The sequence below is a fragment of the Heterocephalus glaber genome, unplaced genomic scaffold, assembly GCF_053883595.1.
Source record: "Heterocephalus glaber isolate CG9 unplaced genomic scaffold, H.glaber_assembly_v1.0 deba00000621, whole genome shotgun sequence".
Lineage (NCBI taxonomy): Eukaryota > Metazoa > Chordata > Mammalia > Rodentia > Bathyergidae > Heterocephalus > Heterocephalus glaber.
The window spans coordinates 24,412,165-24,432,924 of NW_028258153.1; the positions used below are offsets into that span (position 1 = coordinate 24,412,165).

Below are 20,760 nucleotides of genomic sequence, written 5' to 3' on the forward strand. Positions count from 1 at the left end.
GAGAAAGAGTAGTCACAAAGTAAATGTCCGTCTGTGCTACCTCTGTCCCTTGGATAAAACACACATGCACACTCACAGGCACGTGCGCACACACAGAACGTGTATATTTTATATCTTTGTTTTCATAGCCATTGCTTCCAGACTAACATGAAGAGGTATCTACTGCCTGGCATGCATGTGCTAAGTTTTCAAAATGTTTTCTGAGATTAATTATACAGTCTGTGCTTTGAGAGCAAGAAGGAATGGAGAAGATGAAGATCAGATACAATAATTGAGCTGAGTCCTGAGCAAGTCAAACTTAGCATGTCAAGAAAAGGACTGTCCAGAAAGAGGAATAGTAGGCAGACACATTGAGGTTTATGCAGCAGTATTAAGACAACAAGCTAATGAAAACAGACAAAATTCAACTGGAAAAGCATGTTTTGGCACCTTCCTCTCAAAAGAAAAACTTAATGACTTTCGTGATGAACAAATTGGACAGTTACAGGAGCTGATGAAAGAAGCTACTAAACCCAGCAAGCAATTTAGTATTACTGAATCTACAAAACCAAAATTTTAGTAAATATAATAAAGTGTAGCAAAGCATGTAAAAAAAATTTTTTTTTCTGAATACCTGACAATTTTAAGAAATAAGAATCTGTGGATAATAGACATCATTTTACTTGTGTATGTTAACTTGGCATTTCCATTTCTGTGGCTTTAGGAAATTAGCACTATTCTGCAGTACGTGGTGGGAAGAAACAAATTGTTGCAGTGCCTGCATGCGAAGAGGCATGTCCTGGAGTCATGGAGGCAGCTGGTGGAAATCATCCTGACAGCTTGTCCCCAGGACCTCATTCAGGCCGAGGATCGACAGCTGATTATTCGTGATATTTTACAGGATGTACATGATAAGGTAACGTAGTTCCTAAAATACTGCTGAACAAATATATATATTGCATATATATAATTTAAACATGTTTTGGTTCCCTAATTTTTTCCATACTAGATTGGAAGTAAAATAGAGTTGTGTAATATCACTCTTCAGGCTTTCCTTGAGAAAACTATTATTCTGAACAGTACATGCTCTCAGCTAGAGTGTATATATCAGAATTATCTAGGTAGCTTTGTAAACTATCCATGGACTGAAATGGTGAGAACTGATATGTAAATTTCAGAAAACAAAGCCTCCCTGTCAGTTCAGATAGGAATCTCTTCTGGTTAAGAACAGCTGGGCAGGGGAAGTAGCTCAGTGGTGCTGCACCTGCCTGGCAAGGGCAAGGCCCTGCGTTCAATCCCGGTACAGGCACCAAAACAAACAAACAAACAAAAAAAACAGCTGTTACCCAGCATCACATTTAAATTTCACTCTTATATATTAGTGTTGTTTCTCCCTTATATATTAGCCAATAGTTCTTATATTCCATTCTGATAAAGTTGCAATAGTTGAAAAGTTAAGTGTATATAACACTCATTGCTATCATGGCTGAGCTCAGGATCCTCACTGATTTCCTTTGTACTTTAAGATCCTAGATGATGAAGCAGCACAGGAACTTATGCCAGTGGTCGCAGGCGCTGTGTTTACCCTGACTGCTCACCTGAGCCAGGCCGTGTGCACAGAGCAGAAGCAGCTGTTGGTCTCAGGGTCCGGAGAGGCCCACTACGCGCTCATGCTCGAGAGCTCTTTCTCCTCACCTCCTCCAGCAGAAAACCCGCTGGTGGGTTTTCCTTCTTCTGTTGAAGATTCTTCACTGCACATCATATTGAAGAAACTGTTAGACTTCATATTGAAGACAGGTTTTTATTTAAATCTAAATTTTCTATAATTATAACTTTGTATTTGTTTTAACTTTCATTGAGAAAAGGTTGTCACTTGACTGCATCTCTCTGATCTCCTAGGTGGTGGATTCCAGCGAGTGAGGACTCATCTGTATGGCTCTCTGCTTTATTACTTACAGATTGCCCAGAGACCAGATGAACCAGACACCTTAGAAACAGGTAGAACTAGATAAAGTCCTAGTCTTTTCTGTTTTCAGAGATGGTTAAATTAAAAGTGGAAGTCGCTTCTCTATCTTTTTGCTAAGCACAACTATATTTAACGAGTCTTGAGGTAATCATTAAAGCACTTAAAAGTTGAGGATACATGTTTAGTTTTTGAGAATTATGAATTATACAAAGATTTTTAAAACCACTATGGGGTTAAAGCTTACTTTGTGTCATATTATCCTTATTGTGGTTATATACTGTACCTTAGTACCTTAGTGTGTTATGCCATAATAACCAAGTGGTACATTTATGCAGGACATGTTTGCAATACTTAATGAATACATTCATCATGGGGAATTGGTACATGTGTATTATCATATCTTAATCTTTTTTACTTTCCTTTCCTCTCTGTATTTCTAGATTCCTTTCTCATCTACATAGGAACTAAATCTAACTTATGTTTTGCTCTTTAAATTATTTATATTTTGGGGCCGGGTGTGGTGCCACATGCCTATAATCCAAGCACTTGGGAGGCTGAGGCAGGAGGATCACCATGAGTTTAAGGCCTGCCTGGGCTACACAGTGAGTTGAAGGCCAGCCTGAACTACATAGCGAGGCCATGTTTCAAAAAAAAAAATTTTTTTTATTTATGCTTTGGATTTCTCTTCTGAGAGAACCATGTGATATTTAACCTTTTTTGTCTGATTTATTTCACCTAGCATTATAGTCACAAGATGCATTCGGTTTCCTATGAATGACTCAAATTTATTCTTTATGGCTAAGTAATATTCCATTGTGGATATATACCAGATTTTCCTTATCTTTTCATCTGTTGATAGACATTCAGGCTATTTCCAAGATTTAGCAATTGTGAGGTGTGCTGCAATAAACATGGGTATGCATGCAGCACTGTGGTATGATGTCTTTAACTTTCAGGAAGATACCCAGAGGGGAATAACTGGTTCAGATGAAATCACTCTTTTTAGTCTTTTGAGGAATTTTCATACTGATTTCGATAGTGGTTGTACTAGTTTACATTCCCACCAGCAGTGCAGAACGGTTACTTTTTCCACACAGCCTTGCCAGCATTTGTTTTTTGAGTTTTTGATAATAGCCAACCTTTGTGGAATAAGATGTAATCTCAGTGTTGTTTTAATTTGCAGTTCTCCACTAGCTAAAGATGCTGAATATTTTTTCATGTACTTATTGGCCATCTTATACTTTTTTTTTTTTCAACAATGTATATGATTTATTTATTTTAAACTCACCTAATATTTTATTGTTTATTAAAGGTAAATTTTAGGTATACGATATGATGACATTCAAAATGTGTAATAGATAATGTGAAATAGGAAGAAAAGGTCGGAAGGGGAAGTGGGAGGGGAAGGGGAAAGGAAAGAAGGGAAATATGAGATAAGGAAAAAAATGGAAACAAATGTGTTTTTTTGTGTGTGTGGTTTTTTTTTTTGTTAAATTCTTTTATTGGTACGTTACATGGCAGGGGGTATCAATCCCCAACCTGCAACTATACTACAAAGCTACTGTGATAAAAACAGCATGGTACTGGCAAAGAAACAGACCTGAGGACCAGTGGAACAGATTAGAAGATGCAGAAACAATGCCAGACACACTCAGCCATCTCATCTCCCTCACTGGAGGAAAGATAGTCTCTTTAATAAATGGTGCTGGAAAAATTGGCTTTCAACTTGCCAAAGATTAAAACTAGACCTATATCTCTCGCCATGCACTAAACTAAAATCAAAATGGATTAAAGATCTAAATATTAAAATAGAAACTCTGAACCAGTTGGAACAGAGGTTAGGTAGACCTCTTGAAGACATCGGTGTAGGAAAAGATTTTATGAACAAAACTTCAGTTGCCTGTGAAATAGCACAAACAATCAACAAGTGGGATCTCTTCTTATTAAAAGGCTTCTGCACAGCAAGAGAAACCACCAGCAGTGTGAAGAGACATCTTACTCTTCTTTTGACAAATTTCTATTGATTTCAATCATCCATTTTTGATTGGGTCTTTTTTGATATTGGGGATTGAACTCAGGACTTTGTGCTTCCGAAGCAGGCGGCGGCACCACTGAGCTAAATCCCTAGCCCTGATTGGGTCTTTTATTTTGGGGGTCTGGTTTTTTTTGAGTTCCTTATATGTTCTAGATATTAATCCTCTGTCCAAGGAATAGCTGGCAAAAAATACTTCCTGTTCTGTTTGTTGTCTTCTCACTCTGCTGTTTGTTTCCTTTGTTGTGTATAAGCTTTTTAATTTGACATCCTATTTGTTGATTCTTTGTTATTTCTTGTCCAATTGGGTTTCTGTTCCATGGACAGATATTTTTAAGATCAGGAAAAGTACTGGATTAGTTCAGATGCTTTTAAAACAAACATGAGTTTCTTTTAAAAAGATATAGTAATGGAATTTCCCAATCCCTCTCACATTTTTCTCTTAAATTTTTTTTATATTCTTTTTTGTCAAATTGGCAAAATTACCATTAGGTGGAGCTCAATAACATGCTGTTTAAAAGAAGTCTTTAAGATGCCAATTTAAAACCTGCTGGTTGGTAGTGAATACCTATAATCCTAGCACTCTGGTAGGTTGAGGCAGGAAGATCACAAGTTCAAATACAGCCTGGTCAATTTAGAGACTTTGCAACAGACCCTGTCTCAAAATAAAAAATAAAAACAGGCTGGGGATGTAGCTCTATGAGAACACCTTGAATTTACAACCACTACCACAAACAAAACAAAACAAAAATCTCTACCTCTGTTAGTAGTTGGGGAAGAAAGTCATGAGATTAATTACAAATACAAGGTATTGCTTTTTTTTGGTATAATTGTATATTTCTAAGGTTCACATGACTCTTATTATTCCAAATGATCATACTATTATCATTATGGAGAAAGACGATTTTTTCCTTATTGTACCTGATCTTTTTTAGTGAATTTTTCAAATATATCAATAAAACAAAAACAGATGAATTAGTGGGATAAACATAGGATATTGATTCTGATGAAGGGTCATAAGTCATTTTGATTTCCTTAAAGAGTAGCATCCTTGGAGCCAGGGATTTAGCTCAGTGGTTCTAGCGCCTGCCTCGCAAGTGCAAGGTCCTGAGTTCAATCCCTGGTACCAAAAAAAGAGTAACATCCTTAAAGAAATCAAGATTGATATTTCAGGCCCAACCTGGTTAACTCAGTGACTTAGGAGACCCGGTCTCAGATGAAAAATAAAAAGTGGCTGGAGTGTAACATAATGCAGAGGCTCTGGTTCAGTCATCAGTACCACACACACACAAAAGAAAGGAAAAGGAAAAACACCCTTTTCCTGATACTGTTGTTTTTTTGTGTATATACATGGTATATGTACATTGTATTCTTTTTGGGGGGGGGTTACCTGGGATCGAACTCGGGTCCTTGTGCTTGTGCAGCAGGCGGTGAAACCACTGAGCCAAATCCCCGGCTCCTGTACATTATATTCTTGAAGTTCGCCTCCCTAGACTCATTGATCAGCAGCCCTTTCTGGATATGCAGTGGTGGAAGGATTTTTTGTTGTTGTTGTTGCTTATAAGGTGGAATTACTCAGTAACTGAGCTACTTTTTTTATGGGAGTGTTTTTGTTTTAATCCTTTCAGTTAAGAAAACCATGTGGGAAAGGCTGACAGCCCCTGAAGATGTGTTTAGTAAACTGCAGCGAGAAAACATTGCCATTATTGAGAGTTATGGAGCTGCCCTCATGGAAGTAGTCTGTCGTGATGCTTGTGACGGTCATGAGATTGGAAGGGTAAAGTAACTCTTGCTCCCCCCTGTACCCCTTACCCCTTCCCAGTACTGGGGATTTAACCCAAGGCCTTCACACTGAGCTACATCCCCAGCCCTTTTTCATTTTTATTTTTGAGACAAGGTCTCTTAAGTCCTTAAGATGCACAGGTGGGACTCAAACTTGTGATCCTACTGCCCCAGCCTCTCAGAGTATTGGGAGTATATGCCTGTGCTATCACTCCCAGCTATAACTCTTTTTTAGTATTGTTACTAAGTATTTTGACTTCTTGAAGGTATAAACTCCATCAGCTTTTAAAGTGAATGTCACAGGGGCTGGGGATTGAGTTCAGTGGCACAGCACCTGCCTCACAAGCCCAAGGTCCTGAATTTGATCCCTGGTACAAAAAAAAATTATAAACTGAATGTTACACATTGAGAATTATTTCATTTTTAGAACGTATGATGGTGAATCTGCCATGATATGGCACTTCTGTTTTGTTTATTTAGATTTTGCTTAAATCAGTTTAGAATCTTCAATCAAAATTTCCCCTTAGAATTATCTTTGTTAATTTTGAGGTTGGCAACTACAGCAACACTGGTAAAAGGAACAAAGATGCAGGTTAACAAAGATCTTGGGTTAAGAGAATGCTGAATACATTGCCCTTATAATGAATATTATCTTTCTCTGCCTAAATGCTTTGTGAAAGAGAATTTGCATTTATAATGTATTTCCTTGAAATGCTGTGGCATGCTGCTGCTAATATAATGAGAAGATAATTTTCTCATACTGGAAAATTGTATACATTTAAATCATGTTATTTGAAGACTATAGAAAACAAAATTTTAAGAAATAAGATAAAATATAAATTACATAGTAATCTCTGAATTATGTTTAAAAAATTGTATTTTTATGTCTAGAAAAATTACTAGAAGGAGATAGGCCAAAATGGATGAATTGTGTTTATCAGATTGTATATTTATGTACTTTTCTAGGTTTTCTGTGATGAGTACATCAAACTGTAGAATTAGGGGGAAAACAGCTATGTAAAAAACTACTCTTCTCTCACAAGTAATATGTAGGTTCAACTAAGATATATTTAATGTTACTATATTGAGGTGTTAGTTTTGTTTCAGAAATAAAACTTTATCCTGAAAGTTTTTCTTTTATTAATAAGTGAGATTCTAGACACATAGTTTTCAACTTTTGAAAAAAAAAAAAAGGCAACTATTGTAAGCAACTTTCTCCTTATAAGAAAAGTTCTAAATATTTTCAGATAAAAACAGTTACTGTTGTTGATTTTGCTCACTGTCTGTGAGTGTAAACTTTGGTTTGTTGTCCCTTCAGATGCTGGCCCTGGCACTCCTTGATCGGATTGTGTCTGTGGATAAACAGCAGCAATGGCTTCTGTACCTTTCCAACAGTGGCTATTTGAAGGTCCTCGTGGATAGCTTGCTAGAAGACGACCGTACTCTGCAGAGCTTGCTAACTCCACAACCTCCCCCTTTAAAAGCCCTTTACACTTATGAGTCCAAAATGGTAAGGCTTGATGGACATTTGATGTTAGATGGCATATATTTTGAGTACTTCTATAATGTAATTATAGAAATAATTGTAATCTAAATTGTAATCATTTTTTAAGAATTTTAAAATTTGGGGATCTTTTTAATTAATGTATTTTTTGAAATATGCAAAAAGATGAGTTGAAATTCTAAGAGGGCTAATTGGATTAAGGCTTACTGCTTACTCACTGAGGCTGCTAGTGATGGCAGTGTAATCCCCAGTGTTCCGTGTGGGAGAGTAACAAATTTCCAGAACATTTCAAATGCATTAGTTCACTTGCAGACTTTAGTGTGCTGGTTCTTCTTTAAACGCAGAATTTTGGGGGTTTTTTTGTACCAGGGATCAAACTCAGGACCTTGCACTTGCATGGCAGGCTCAGCACCACTGAGCTAAATCCTCAGCAGATGCAGAATTTTTAATAGAGCATATACTTCTCGTTTCCTAGACTCCAAATCTGTTTTAATTTTTGTTTCGTTGTGGTTGAACTTATTATAAGTGTTAGAGTATTGGCAGCAGTAAAGTTGTAGATTCTTATTAACTTCTTTCTCTTCCTTCATTTACTTATTGAGCAAGTATTTATTAAATACCTTCTACATCCCAGGTATGGTATTAATTATTAGAGTCACAGCTATCAGCAAGATAAACTTATCTGCCCTCTGTGAGACTACATGATGCTGATAGAAACTAGAGTTTAATTGAATATTTAAGTCCTGCAAAGCATTTTTTTTGTTGTTGTTGTTCCCGGGGATTGAACTCAGGTCCTTGCGCTTGCACAGCAGGTGGTGAAACCACTGAGCTAAATCCCTGGCCCCTGCAAAGCATTATATGCAGGCCCCTTGGAAACATTGTACTGAGTCCTCATAGAAATCCTGTAAGAAAGGATATAAGTCCCTGTAGCTGGCTCAGAATCTATCTTCAGTAGTGATTAAAGATAGGAAATGTGCTGTGAAAGCGCCTTGTTTTTGCATGGGTCCCTTTGATGTGATTACAATACTAGTAAGTGTTCTTCTGTGACTTCCTAGGCATTTCTTACGAGAGTAGCTAAGATACAACAAGGTGCGTTAGAGCTGCTGAGGTCTGGGGTGATTATGAGGCTGGCACAGTGCCAAGTCTACGACACGCGCCCAGAAGTGGACCCACATGGGTAAGTATCTGTCCTCACTGTCCTGGTTAAGCTCACAGTGAAGGCTTTTTAAGGAGAAAGGAAATTCTAGGGCTGGAGAGATTATCAGTGGGGAAGCGGTTGCCTATCCATATGTTAACCTGTGGCTTTAATCCCCAGTATTGATAAGAAAAAGAAGTAAAAAGAAAAATTCCAAACATAATTTTGCCATTGGTTTATAATTCTGTTTGTTTTAAGCAGTACTCTCCCATCTTTTGTGGGGAGCAGTCATAGGCCCTTGTTACTTACTAATAAATGGCAGTTGCTAATAAGTGTCAAAGTAGGTAAGTTCCCACTGGTTTCCATTTAAAGTAGTAAGATAAGAGGAAAATGGAAGAGAATTCTCTTAGTAAATGTGTACCTTTCCAACCTTAATATTTTGATCAGTAGAACTACTTGATTTTAGTTACAGTGGTCTTTTTAAGTAGTATAGTGAGTTAAAAATTTGAATGATGTTTTAGAACTGTCCCCCACCTCATTTTACTATTTCACCTATTGTTTACTAACTGAAAAGCTTCAAATAAAATTATTTTCAAGTTGAAGGCTTTTCAGTCTTTTCAGATTGAATATGGAATATTCAGTGTGAAATTTTATTAATGTGTATTAGTTTTACAGAATAATGGGTTTTATTTTGGAATAATCATGCATCAATTTGAAATTCTTTTTTTCATTGTAGCTTTCTTTTGTTTGAGACAGGTCTGTACAGTTCCGTCTGGCCTTGAACTCACTATGTTGCTCAGGTTGGCTGTGAAGCCTGGTGATCCTCCTGCCTCTCAGCCTCCTGAATGCTGGCATTATAGGCATGTGCCATCAGGCTCAGCTATAACCACAGCATTCTTGAGCACATAGCATATTTTCACTCAGTAAATGTTATTTAAGTTGGGCTTAGTAATTGTTTTCAAAGGATTCACTGCCAAACTGAATATTCAACTTTTTCAGGCTTACCTACAGAACTGTGTTGCGGGGGGGGGGGGGCTATTATTTTGGCATTGCTTTCTAAAGCTTTACATAGCTGGGCATAGTGTTGCACGCCTGTGATCCCAGCGCTTTGGAGGCTGAGGCAGGAGGATCACCATGAGTTCAAGGCCACCCTGAGGTACAAAATAAGACCCTGTATCAGAAAACCAAAATAAATAAGTAAAATAAAGTTTTAAATATGGAATTACTGTTTTTACCTTTCATAAAGAGGGTTGAGTATTCTCAGTTCATAGCATATAATTGTCACTTGTCTGCACAGCTCTCATTTATTTCCTTTTATTTCTATATTCTTCCATTCTCTAAACAGGTAAGTACTGTATTTTCTTTTCTCTAAAAATTTAAATATAAACAATTGTAATAAAAATAGTTTATTAATAGTGTTTTGAGACCTAATTTTAAAGGCTAAGTGATATTACAACCTCACTTTAACTTTTATTTTAATCTCATTTTATTTTATATAATGGAACATGTAGATAGATTCATTTTTGCCTTGAGGGATATTGGAGTAACTTGTTTTTAATCTATTTCTTACAGTCTCTATGGCCTAGGAACATTAGAGAAAAAATAAATATGTTTGAGAAGTTCCAGGCATTAATTTTTAGTTTTCCTTAACAAACTTTGTCAGAATTCAGCTAACTCCCTTTTACTAAGCTGTAACTTTAGGTAAACACAGATTTCTCTGGAGCACCACTGTGGATATGGGGTGCCAAGCCCTCACTAGCTGTAGTAGTGTCGCATCTTAATCAGATGGATCTGATTTGTTTGCCATGTGCATGTTGAGGAATTATTAAGAACAAACCTTTATTCTTGGAATGTGGCTCTCTTTCCTTGTGTCATTGAAACATCAAGCATGTTTGGCACGAGAGACTCCCCAATGTTCATCCCTACACCCGTGGATCGCTACCGTCAGATTCTCCTCCCTGCCCTCCAGCTGTGCCAGGTGGTCCTCACATCCAGTACGGCGCAGCACTTGCAGGCCGCAGGGCAGGTAAGATGAATTCATGTTTGTTTAGAATTCATGCAGTGGAGAATCCTCCATCTGCAAATGCAGAAGCCCTAAAACATAAGACAGCCCCAAAGAATTTACCTTCATCCTCCTTTTTGAGGCAGAACAAGATGTAGAAAATAGGCCCCTTGGACCTGAGGGTGAACTACATTGGCTGTCTTTATACTCTTGTGTGAACAAAACACTGTAGCTAATTAATACCATTGTGAGATGGAAAGAAGAGTTTGAAATTTGTTCCTCTAGAAAGAAAATATTTATTATAATGGATATAGACTGACCCTTAAGATACAATTTAACCAAGTATTATTGAAAGATATGTTAGGCCTTGTAGAAAATACAAGATAGTGCCACATTTATATGTGATTTCTACAGAACAAAGTACTGTATCTATAATTTAAATAAGTGAATTTTCTGTCAAAACTTTTTTCATTAGGAAATGTTGATACACTGCAGCAGTCTTGGGGACAGCCTACTCTTGTACACGTGGCTGCTACAGTAGTTCTCTCCTTGTCTCCCTTATTGAGACCAAGAGTTTTCAGTAGCAGTGGAACGGTGATGCAAGACATTGGTATCCTAACATCATTACTGTATTGAGCGTTGCAAAACCACCTGAGGAGCTCCCGATCTCCACATTCAATGACTGTGGGCTGAGACTGGGAATCTTTTAAATGGCTCTGATTTAGATGTGCAGGTTGCTTTAGCTTAGTCTCCCCCTTGAAGACAAGTTGAGATACTCAAGGTGAAAGTGCTGACTGTGTCATGTCATGGTCGTCAGACTTTTCATAGAGCACCTTCTTGAATTCAGCTGCCTTTTTTTTTTTTTCAGTTGCCATTTTATATTCACTTCTATTTAAACGAACAATAAAAGAAATAAAATAGGGGCTGGGGATTTAGCTCAGTGGTGCCTCACCTGCCTCACAAGTGCAAGGTCCTGAGGTCGATCCCTGGTGTACCTCAAAAAAGAAAAGAAAAGAAATAAAATAGGTATCAAATAATAGTTTTCATACATAGTTCCACGTTAGACTCTCTATGTTAGACTCTTCTGTAATTGCCTCTAATGTATAGTACTAATTTATAAAGTTTGAAATATTTCTTTTTGCTTTCTTGTGAATTTTAGTTAAATATTTATTTCTTGAAGAAATAAATTATGTAAGCATAGAAAGTAGTCGCTTCTCTTACTCTTCCTCATTACGTTGAGTTACTTGCTACAGTACTGTAAAGGTGAATTATACATTTATCATGTAATTGTCTACTTTTCTGCCTTCCTTTGTGCTCCTCCTGCTCCGTGGATCAGGTGTTGCAGTTTCTCATTTCGCATTCTGATACCATTCAAGCCATTCTGCGTTGCCAGGACATGAGTGCTGGCTCTTTGCAGGAACTGGCTCTGCTTACCGGAATTATAAGCAAAGCAGCACTTCCTGGTGAGTTGAGTGTATCGTATGAACTTTTAAGAATTTTTTACAGACTGACATAACATAGTAAAATTAGTTTGTATAACATCGAACTCATGTGAAATGGGTACTTCTAATGGGTGCATTTAAATGGTGTTTGTACTTATAAAAATGTTATATTTTCAATATTCCTTTTTTAAAATTTTCCTCTGGTACTAGGAATTGAACTCAGGACCTTGTGTTTGCCAGGCAGGCCTGGTGCCACTGACCCAAATCCCAGACCAATATGTTTTCATTATTAAAAAGTTTGAAAAGTTTAAGGAGACAATTAACAATCAAAATTGCATTCCAGGGCCAGGGATTTAGCTCAGTGGTCCCACCACCTGCCTTGCAAGCGCAAGGTCACGAGTTCGATCCCCAGGACCAAAAAAAAAAAATTGCATTCCAAAGAAATTAGTAATTGTTAGCATTTGGCTAACATTGCAATATGTATGAGAGAGACACAGACATACATAAACAGTATTGACTTATAAGAATAGGACTACCTGTACTTTTTATATGCTGTTTTAGAAAACATTTAATTTTACATGAATTTAACAGATTAAAATCTTAGTGAAGAGCAATGGATGTAGCTCACTGGTGCTGTGCCTGCCCAGCAAGCGCAGCGTCCTGAGTTCAATTCCCAGTCTCGGGAAAAAAAAAAAATCAAAATTTTAATGAAGAGAAAGGAAGGAACTGCCATATTCTAGACAAATGTTTCTTCACTGCAGAAGTGCAGAAATATTCACTCTTAAAAGGTCACTATGATTAAGAATAAAGATTATGAAAAATTGAGACTTTTGTCACTTTTATAAAATTTCTTCACTACATATAAATTTCAAAATCAACTCCCAAATGTAACTGGTGAAGGGATGAGTTTTTTTTTACATTTCCTCTTCCACCTTCAGGTTTGCTTTTATATATATATATATATATATATTTTTTTTTTTTTTTTTTTTTTTTTTTTTTCTGATGCCAGCGATCAAACTTGGGTCCTTGTGCTTGCAGGGCAGGCGGCTGAACCACTGAGCTAAATCCCCAGCCCTGCTTATATTATTTTTACTTTGTCAGACTTTATAACAAAATTCTTCAGCTGTTGTGAATTTATGTAATGTAGATTCACTGTAGAACACCAGTTCTTCCTTCCATTCCTCAATAAGACTTAGGTTTTATTCATGAGTTCTTTTGTTTCCTTTTCCTCTTGATATTTTAATTTGTATGGTAAGTCTCTCCCTCTCTCCCACCATCATCTCTCAGTTTTTATGGTATAGGTTGGCTCCTTTCCTTTTCTGGTGAACTTCACTCATTTTGTAAGTGCTGTATAAGCTCTTGAATTAAAAAGTAGTTAACTGCTGAGTTTAGAAAGTTCTAACTTTTATGGTTATAAGTAAAAATTTGATTTTCTTGAAAACTTTTAAAAACAGGCTTTGAAATCACCAATCTAGATTGCATATAAATGCACACATGCTAGTATTATATGAAGGTACTTAGCTGATGTTACATTACATGAAAGGCACTTGCAGTTTTTGAGGAAGCATATTTCTCAAGACTTTCATGCACAGATTTCTCAAGTCTGTTCATGCACTTAATATAAAATATGAGAACTCTACCTTTTTATTTTAGAATAAAATTGTACTAAAAGTACTCCAAATTTCATAGGTATATTAAGTGAACTTGATGTGGATGTAAACGAAGGATCTCTAATGGAGCTCCAGGGCCATATTGGAAGATTTCAGGTAACTGATCCTTACTTCTTTAAATTGCAGTGTTGTAAAATACAACAGTCCTCTGACCATCCTTCCCATTCTGCTCCTAGGATTGGTCAGCCCCTCTGAACTCTTCTGATTCTTTGTTATCTATAAAGAGCATGCTTATATTGCTGCTACTTGATTTTTCTCTTTTTGTGAATCATGTTTTGATTTTCCATTGCAGATGAACATTTTGATTGCTTTATTCCTTTTCTTCCACCATACAATGTCTATTTCCCATCACATCCCTTGAAAGTCAATATAATTATAATTTTGATTATATTAATATTCATTATCATGACTGTGTCACTTGTTTATTAAGCCATGAACAATACTGTTACTTTTCCGTGTGATGTTTTATTTTTCCTAGAGTTGATAATTGCTGCTGCTGCTTTTTTTCTTTAAAATTTGGTATTTATTTCTCATTTATCTTTAAACTCTTCTAGGTGTGTAATCTTTCAGTATGTTTGAACATACTAGATAGTTTATTAGTTAGATATTTTGTGAGTCTTTCTGGAAGCCTCCTGGCTTGCTTTGATATGAGCATCTTCATTTTTTTATTGGCTGTGGAGTAATTTTATATTTGAATGTGTATTTTAATTTGTTTGTTTGTTTGTTTTGAAATGGGGTCTCACTTTGTAGTGCAGGCTGGGCTTGAGCTCACTATGTAGCCCAGGCTGGCCTGGAATGAATAGCAATCCTCCTGCCTCTGCCTTCCAAGTGCTAGGATTACAGGCGTATGCCACCACACCTGGCTAATCTATTCCTTTTTCTTAACTGTTTTTTCCAGTTTTCAAAAGAAAAACGCTAGGGCTGGGGATGTAGCTTGATGGTAGAGTGCTTGCCTAGCAAGTTTGAAGCCCCAGGTTTGGTCCTCAGCACTACTAAAACAGAAAAATATTGCTATTAGTATTTTCATGGATATATTTTGAATTCTGGAATAAATAATATATAATGTATAACTGAGTCTAAGGATATGCACATAGTACATTTTGAAATCGAATGTCTATCAAATGTCTCTCCAGACAGGGTTGCACATTTTTTTCTTTCTTTGCTGTGCTGGAGATTGAACCCAGGCCCTTTGCACTGAGTTATGGCCCCAGTTTCTTTTTTTTATTTTGAGGCAGAGTCTTGCTAAGTGACTAAGCTTCCCAGGCAGGGCTCCAGCTTGTGATCCCCTTGCACTTTTACCAACAAAACCCAAGTACTGTTTTGTTTTGTTTTGAGTTTTCTAGGTTTTTTTATCAGCAGGAAGAAAAGGATCTTTTTGGTAGATCATAAAGTAATCTCTGAGATTGTCTGACCACATTTGTTTTTATCTATAAGAGGAGCAACACACATTTCTAAGTTTTTTAAGTAGGACTATCTTGGCAAAATAAGGGTGTTATAGTCTCATTAATAAGTTTTCCCCATCTCAATTTAATCTAACATCAGTTCAAATAGTAAGACATTGTATATTTGTATGTACTGTGCATCTTTGTGTGTACACACAAAAAAATGAATACACATGTCAGCAGTTTGCCGTACTAATAAATGTCTGGAAGCTAAAGACCACCGCTCTAAGCACCTCTTGTAATTGTAGAGGCCAAAAGTAAATTGTATTAAACTCATGATGTCTCAGTAAATTTAGTAATGGGGCCAGGGATTTAGCTCAGTGGTTCTGCCGCCTGCCTTGCAAGCGCAAGGTCCCAAGTTCGATCCCTGGTACCCAAAAAAAAAAAAATTTATACAAGTTTTTCTTTTCTTTTCTTTTTTTGGTACCAGGGATCAAACTCAGGACCTTGCACTTCCAAGGCAGGTGCTGGAACCACTGAGCTAAATCCCCGGCCCCCAAGTTTTTCTTTTCTTGATGTGTACACTTTTTGTCAGACCCTGTATATAATGTTACCAATTTTATAGTATTTTAAGTGCAGAATGTTGTGCTAAGCACATTAAAGATAAAATAATGTCTTAGGTAATCTTAGCAGTCATAAGATAGAAATTATTACCACTTTAAAAATGTGAACATAGAAGTGTGAAGAAATTAAATAATTTTTCCTTGATCACATAGCAATAATTACACCTGCTGACAGAATCCACATCTCTGAATCCAAACCCATGTACTAATCACTTGAAAAGCTAGTCCTTTCCCTCTTAGAACCATAGGAACAATTGTATTCTCAACATTTTCTATCTGGTGTCATGGCATTTTTTCTGCAACAGCAACCTGTATGTTCCCAACCCCTCCCAAAAGTCCTTAGGAACATCCTCAGGAGGGACAGACTCCCCTCGCCTCTTTCATTCTATAAATGTGTGCCTTAGTAGTCAAATTATTATGGATTGTTACCCTCTTGTCCTCTTTTTTTTTTTTTGGCTTTTCATTTATCAACTTGTGTATTATTTAATGATTCTCTCCCGAAGAACTATTAAGTAGTCCCTTTTATTGATCTAACATATAAAATTCTTAGCCAAACATTTATACTTGATTGGGGTTTAACTGCTGAACAAATTGGTAATCTTCTAATAGGTGCTACCTTTTGTTGGCTCAGTGAGAAGTAAGATACCTGGTGCTTTTGAGTGTGGTGGTACCATTCCCTGCTGTTTCTTGTTTCCATCCCTCAAGAAATATGTCACTGCTGGGCATAGTGGCGCATGCCTGTAATCTCAGTACTCAGGAGGCTGAGGCAGGAAGATTGGCATGAGTTGGAGGCTAGCCTGAACTACATAGTAAATTTACACAGCTAGTCCCCGTCTCAAAAAGAAAGAAAGAAGGAAAGGAAGGAAGGAAGGAAGTCACTAATGTAAACACATTCAACTAGAGGAACAAAATACCTTTTTTTTTTTTAGCGCCAGTGTTTGGGACTGCTAAGTCGCTTTGGTGGTTCTGATAGACTGCGTCAGTTTAAATTCCAAGATGATAATGTGGATGGAGACAGAGTGAGCAAGAAAGATGAGGTTGAGCTGGCCATGCAGCAGGTAAGAGGGTGAGGATTATGAAACAATGCTGTAAGGTTTTTGTGTTTTAAGAGAAATGTGACAAAAATAACAGACGTGGCTAGGTGTGGTAGTGCATGTCTATAATGCCAGCACTCTGGGAGGCTGAGGCAGAAAGATCACAAGTTTGAGCCCAGACTGAGCAACTTAATGAGACCCTGCCTCAAAATAAAAAAATAAAAAGGGCTGGGGATTGAGTTCAATATGAAGGCCCTGAGTTCAATCCTCAGTCCCCCCCAAAGTATGTAATTTTATAAATTGATTTATATTCTTGTTCTTCAAATCTAGATTTCCATGACATCAGGTTATTTTGGGGGCTAATATTTTTGTTGCTGCTCTTCTTTCATTATAGATTTGTGCCAATGTAATGGAGTATTGTCAGTCACTCATACTCCAGAGCTCCCCTAGCCTCCAGCACATTGTATGTCTCTTCACCCCTAGCCTTTCAGAAAGCATTAACAGAGATGGACCACGCCAAGGTGAGCCCACTTTGTTTTTCTGTGTCTGAGGAATGAAGCTGCTGTGATTATGACACAGCTCTCCATCCTGGCTCCAGTGAAATGCAGTGTTTTTCATTATCTAAGTCATTAATGGGGAAATTTTAAAAGGACTTTTTAAAGAAAACATGGGAGGTAATATTGTCAGACCGTCATGAGCCTGGAGAGCTAAGAGAATAGGGGAATTCAGGATTTTCTGAATCTGAAAGAGCCACATGGGAGAGTACAGTCTTAAATAGAACTTGAGATCCCAAAGAAAATAACTAAGATTGGAAAGTAAGCTGGGTAAAAAATATGAAAATACAACAGATAGTTTTGTGTGTTAAATCAAGTGAAGGTGAATTCAGTGTCTAAATTGGGTTTGTATTATAACTTCAGATTTCTATAATAGAGCAAAGTAAAATTTAGATACTAAGGAGGCTGATTAGCCTGTGATTTCCTTACGAGTTGGAGAAGATCTGGAATACGAGGCAGGACTATGGATTGATAGGAACTGTTGTCCTGTGGATACTCAAAGACAAAGCCCATTAGCATCTCAGTATAGTGGTAATAGAATGGAGTAGCGGTGGTTTTAGGAAGCCTTTGGTAGGTTTCTGAGGATGTTATTCTAGAACATGTAACCTACACTATACAAAGCACTCTCTTATACAGTATCCTGGCTAATAGGGTTATATTCTTTTTTAAATTGAAGTATTACATACAACAAAATGTATCCATTTTAGATAGTTTTCATAATTTTGTTAATAAACAGTTGTGTAATCACAACCACAATGAGAATCTAGAAATAATTTTCTCTTCCCTATTCTTCTTGCCCCTTGCATTTGATCATTTCTTTTGAGCCCTGGCCTATGCACCTACTGTTGTGATTCCAGACAGTAGTTCTGCCTTGTCTCGCCAGTGTCTGTCTTCTGCTATTTTATGGAGACCTCTAACTGAAACTAATAGTTTAAAGCAAGTTCAACCTGAATATCAGATGTTCAAGCAAAAATGTAATTTTGTCATTGATTCTCCAGAGACGTTTATCATATGGCAATAAGATATTATTGATGATGATGAAATTTTCAGTTAGTTGCCTCTTTTGAAACAGTCTTGGACATTATTTGTATTTAATACTTAAAAGATAAACTTTATGAAGCCTTATAAATTAGTTGTCATTTTTCCTTAGACTTTTTTATGTTAACAGCCACATTGTCTTCTGCCAATTCTAGACACCCGAGCAGGTAGGTATGTGATAGGTTTGAGAATAGAGAGGCAATATAACCTAGTGGGTAAGAACACAGGCTGATGACAGATTCCCTTGATTTGAATCCCAGTTTTACTAGTAACAGTTGGTATGACTTCACAAAAGTTATCCTCTTTGTGCCTTAATTTCCTTATTTGTAAAGTGGAAGCTGTCCTTCAGAGACTTACTGTAAGAAATGTGCTCATGTATGCAAATTGCTTTACACAGAGCCTGCCACTTAGCATACTTAATGTTAGTGATTATATTCATTATTACTGTTGTGATTATCACACAGTACATTCATTTTTACTGGTGATCCAAAGACCCTGTTCTGTAGCACTTCAACTTCTTACCCCATGTAGTCCTATACTTGTGGTTCTGTACTCCAGTTTCTCATGAATCATCTGATGTCTTTTAGCCTCTGAATGCTCTACTATTTTCTAGACTTGACCAACTTAGTGGGTGAGAACTCTTAAAATACGTGGGAAACCTCTTGCATTAGACCATGCTCTTTGTGTAGATCTTCCTCAGGAGAAGGCTCTGTAAACACCACCTCCATTGTGAAAGCTGTCACAGCCTCCCTAAAGACTGGCAAAGAAAACCTGGCAAATCCAGTTTGTCTAGCAGATCCTGACTGGGGCAGCTTCCATAGATAATATATCCCTCATAAGATTTATGAGGTCTGATTTTAGAGCAAAGTTAAGGGAATTGGTGGTGAAGGAAGCAAGGCCATTAAACAATGATTATCTCCAAATTGAGCTTAATGTTACCAAAGTATTTTCATGAAATCCCTTAGTCACTAGAATAAATTGCTCCAGTTTCACCACACAAACTTTCTCTAGGATGGTATTATTATTGCTTCTTAGTCTTCTTCCCTCTGATTTTATGACTTGGATGTCATCCACTGTTTCTTTGCATTCTTACTGGAAGGCTGCTGGGTAAAAGGCAAATCATTGTGTATTGCTGCCTGAATGGAGCTGTAGTAAAAGATTTGTTGAAATTTAAATCCAGTTATGTTTTTGGAATATTTCAGTTAACATTCTTTTGTTTTTGAATTGTCAATTCAGTAACCAGAAAGATGGCAGCTAAGAATAAACCCATATAACTAGAGCCATTGGGTGAGGAAGGAACTTCTGAAACCCCCCCCAAATTATACATACGGTTTGTACTGTTTATATGTGTGGAGGTGGTATAGAGGTGTATAACTCGCATAAAGTTCTCAGAGAAGGTCTTCATCTAGTAAAGGAAAAGCTCAACTGATGTCTACCAGGTGGATTTCTCTCTTAAGGTCTCCAGCCTTTCATATGGACCTGATTCTACTAGTTTGTGGCCACTTATTCCTTGAACTATCAGTGATAATTTAAACATTGTCTTGGGTTGGTTTTAATCATAGTTTACATGCCCTTTAATTCTGGGTCATCCATTGTTTTAAGCAGATCATTTAAAATTCATATAAAATGCTTGTAAGCAGAACACTTTTTTATACTATATTAGATACCCAAGCTCCAGTGGTTCCATATTGGCACCTTCCTGGTTTGGGCATTATTGTCTACCTGCTGAAACAGAGTGCCAATGATTTCTTCAGCTATTATGACAGTCACCGACGCAGTGTCAACAAGCTTCAGAACGTAGAGCAACTTCCCCCGGATGAGATAAAAGAGGTATGAATCTTGAGGCAGAAACTTGAAAAACCGTTGTTTTTACTAATAAGGGGAGGGTACTGGTCTTGGGTATGGGAGTAAAGGATGATGTTTCCCATGTTACTAAAGAAATGAGTGATTCTTCTGTGTGCTTGGAAGAACTTGAGCGAGAAAGGAACTTATTCTCGCCTTTGCACCCACTCCTTAAGCATGGACACTCTTGACTGAAAAATAGTCGGGTAGCCCCCATTCAAAATAGAAAGGCAGCTGGCCTTTGAGAGTTTTGAGAGATTTACATTCTATAATCTGTGCTGAGAAATTGGAGTTTGTATTGCAGATTTTTTTTTCCCCCTGGTACCAGGGATCAAACTGGACCTTGCGCTTGTGAGGCAGGCACGGTCCGGTTCCACTGAGCTAAATACTCAGCCCAGTTGCAGATGTTTTTGTAGTAGAAATTAGATAACTGTCTCTGCCTTCAGTGCCCTCAGTATCCATTTAGTGAAAATTTTCAGACAAGTGGAAAAACATATTAGACTTGATGCCATTTCTCAGGGCCCTAGTCTTTCTCTTGCCCTTATTGTAGCTAACAATGCGGGATTACTAGGCTGGTTTCCTGAGTATCTTGCCTTCTTTTCCTCTCAGGATAGCTGAACTACATGTAAGGCCTTTCTTAGCCACTCCCTAGGTGGTGCTGAAGCTTCCTGATGTCCCATGGCATCCTGGATGTGGAGCCATTTTGCCAGTCCTAGTTTACCACCAGCCTTCCTGAAAAATTCCCTGTCACTCTTACGGACAGTCAAAGCCTACTTCT

The 20,760-nt window shown here is 37.3% G+C and overlaps 1 protein-coding gene and 1 long non-coding RNA gene across 3 annotated transcripts in view; one reads left to right on the forward strand and one right to left on the reverse strand.

The window, feature by feature from the left end:
- The window catches only part of Nup205 (nucleoporin 205), a 74,114-nt gene that overhangs the window by 48,390 nt on the left and 4,964 nt on the right, over positions 1–20,760 (forward strand). Inside the window, exons 28-39 of one of the 2 annotated variants that reach the window (XM_087205882.1) lie at positions 704–895; positions 1,506–1,776; positions 1,879–1,977; positions 5,606–5,754; positions 7,078–7,269; positions 8,316–8,437; positions 10,283–10,421; positions 11,734–11,860; positions 13,529–13,605; positions 16,444–16,572; positions 16,943–17,069; positions 19,804–19,970. In XM_087205882.1, the coding sequence (XP_087062008.1) occupies positions 704–895; positions 1,506–1,776; positions 1,879–1,977; positions 5,606–5,754; positions 7,078–7,269; positions 8,316–8,437; positions 10,283–10,421; positions 11,734–11,860; positions 13,529–13,605; positions 16,444–16,572; positions 16,943–17,069; positions 19,804–19,970 (1,791 nt within the window). The remainder of the gene's footprint in view (positions 1–703; positions 896–1,505; positions 1,777–1,878; positions 1,978–5,605; positions 5,755–7,077; positions 7,270–8,315; positions 8,438–10,282; positions 10,422–11,733; positions 11,861–13,528; positions 13,606–16,443; positions 16,573–16,942; positions 17,070–19,803; positions 19,971–20,760) is intronic. The other variant, XM_087205883.1, reaches the window with a different exon arrangement.
- Positions 403–20,760, reverse strand: part of LOC147829398 (uncharacterized) — a 29,756-nt gene continuing 9,398 nt past the window's right edge. Inside the window, exons 3-5 of the long non-coding RNA XR_015449116.1 lie at positions 11,350–11,392; positions 9,631–9,763; positions 403–1,730 (exon numbers count right to left, since the gene is read on the reverse strand). This is a non-coding gene — a long non-coding RNA (uncharacterized LOC147829398). The remainder of the gene's footprint in view (positions 1,731–9,630; positions 9,764–11,349; positions 11,393–20,760) is intronic.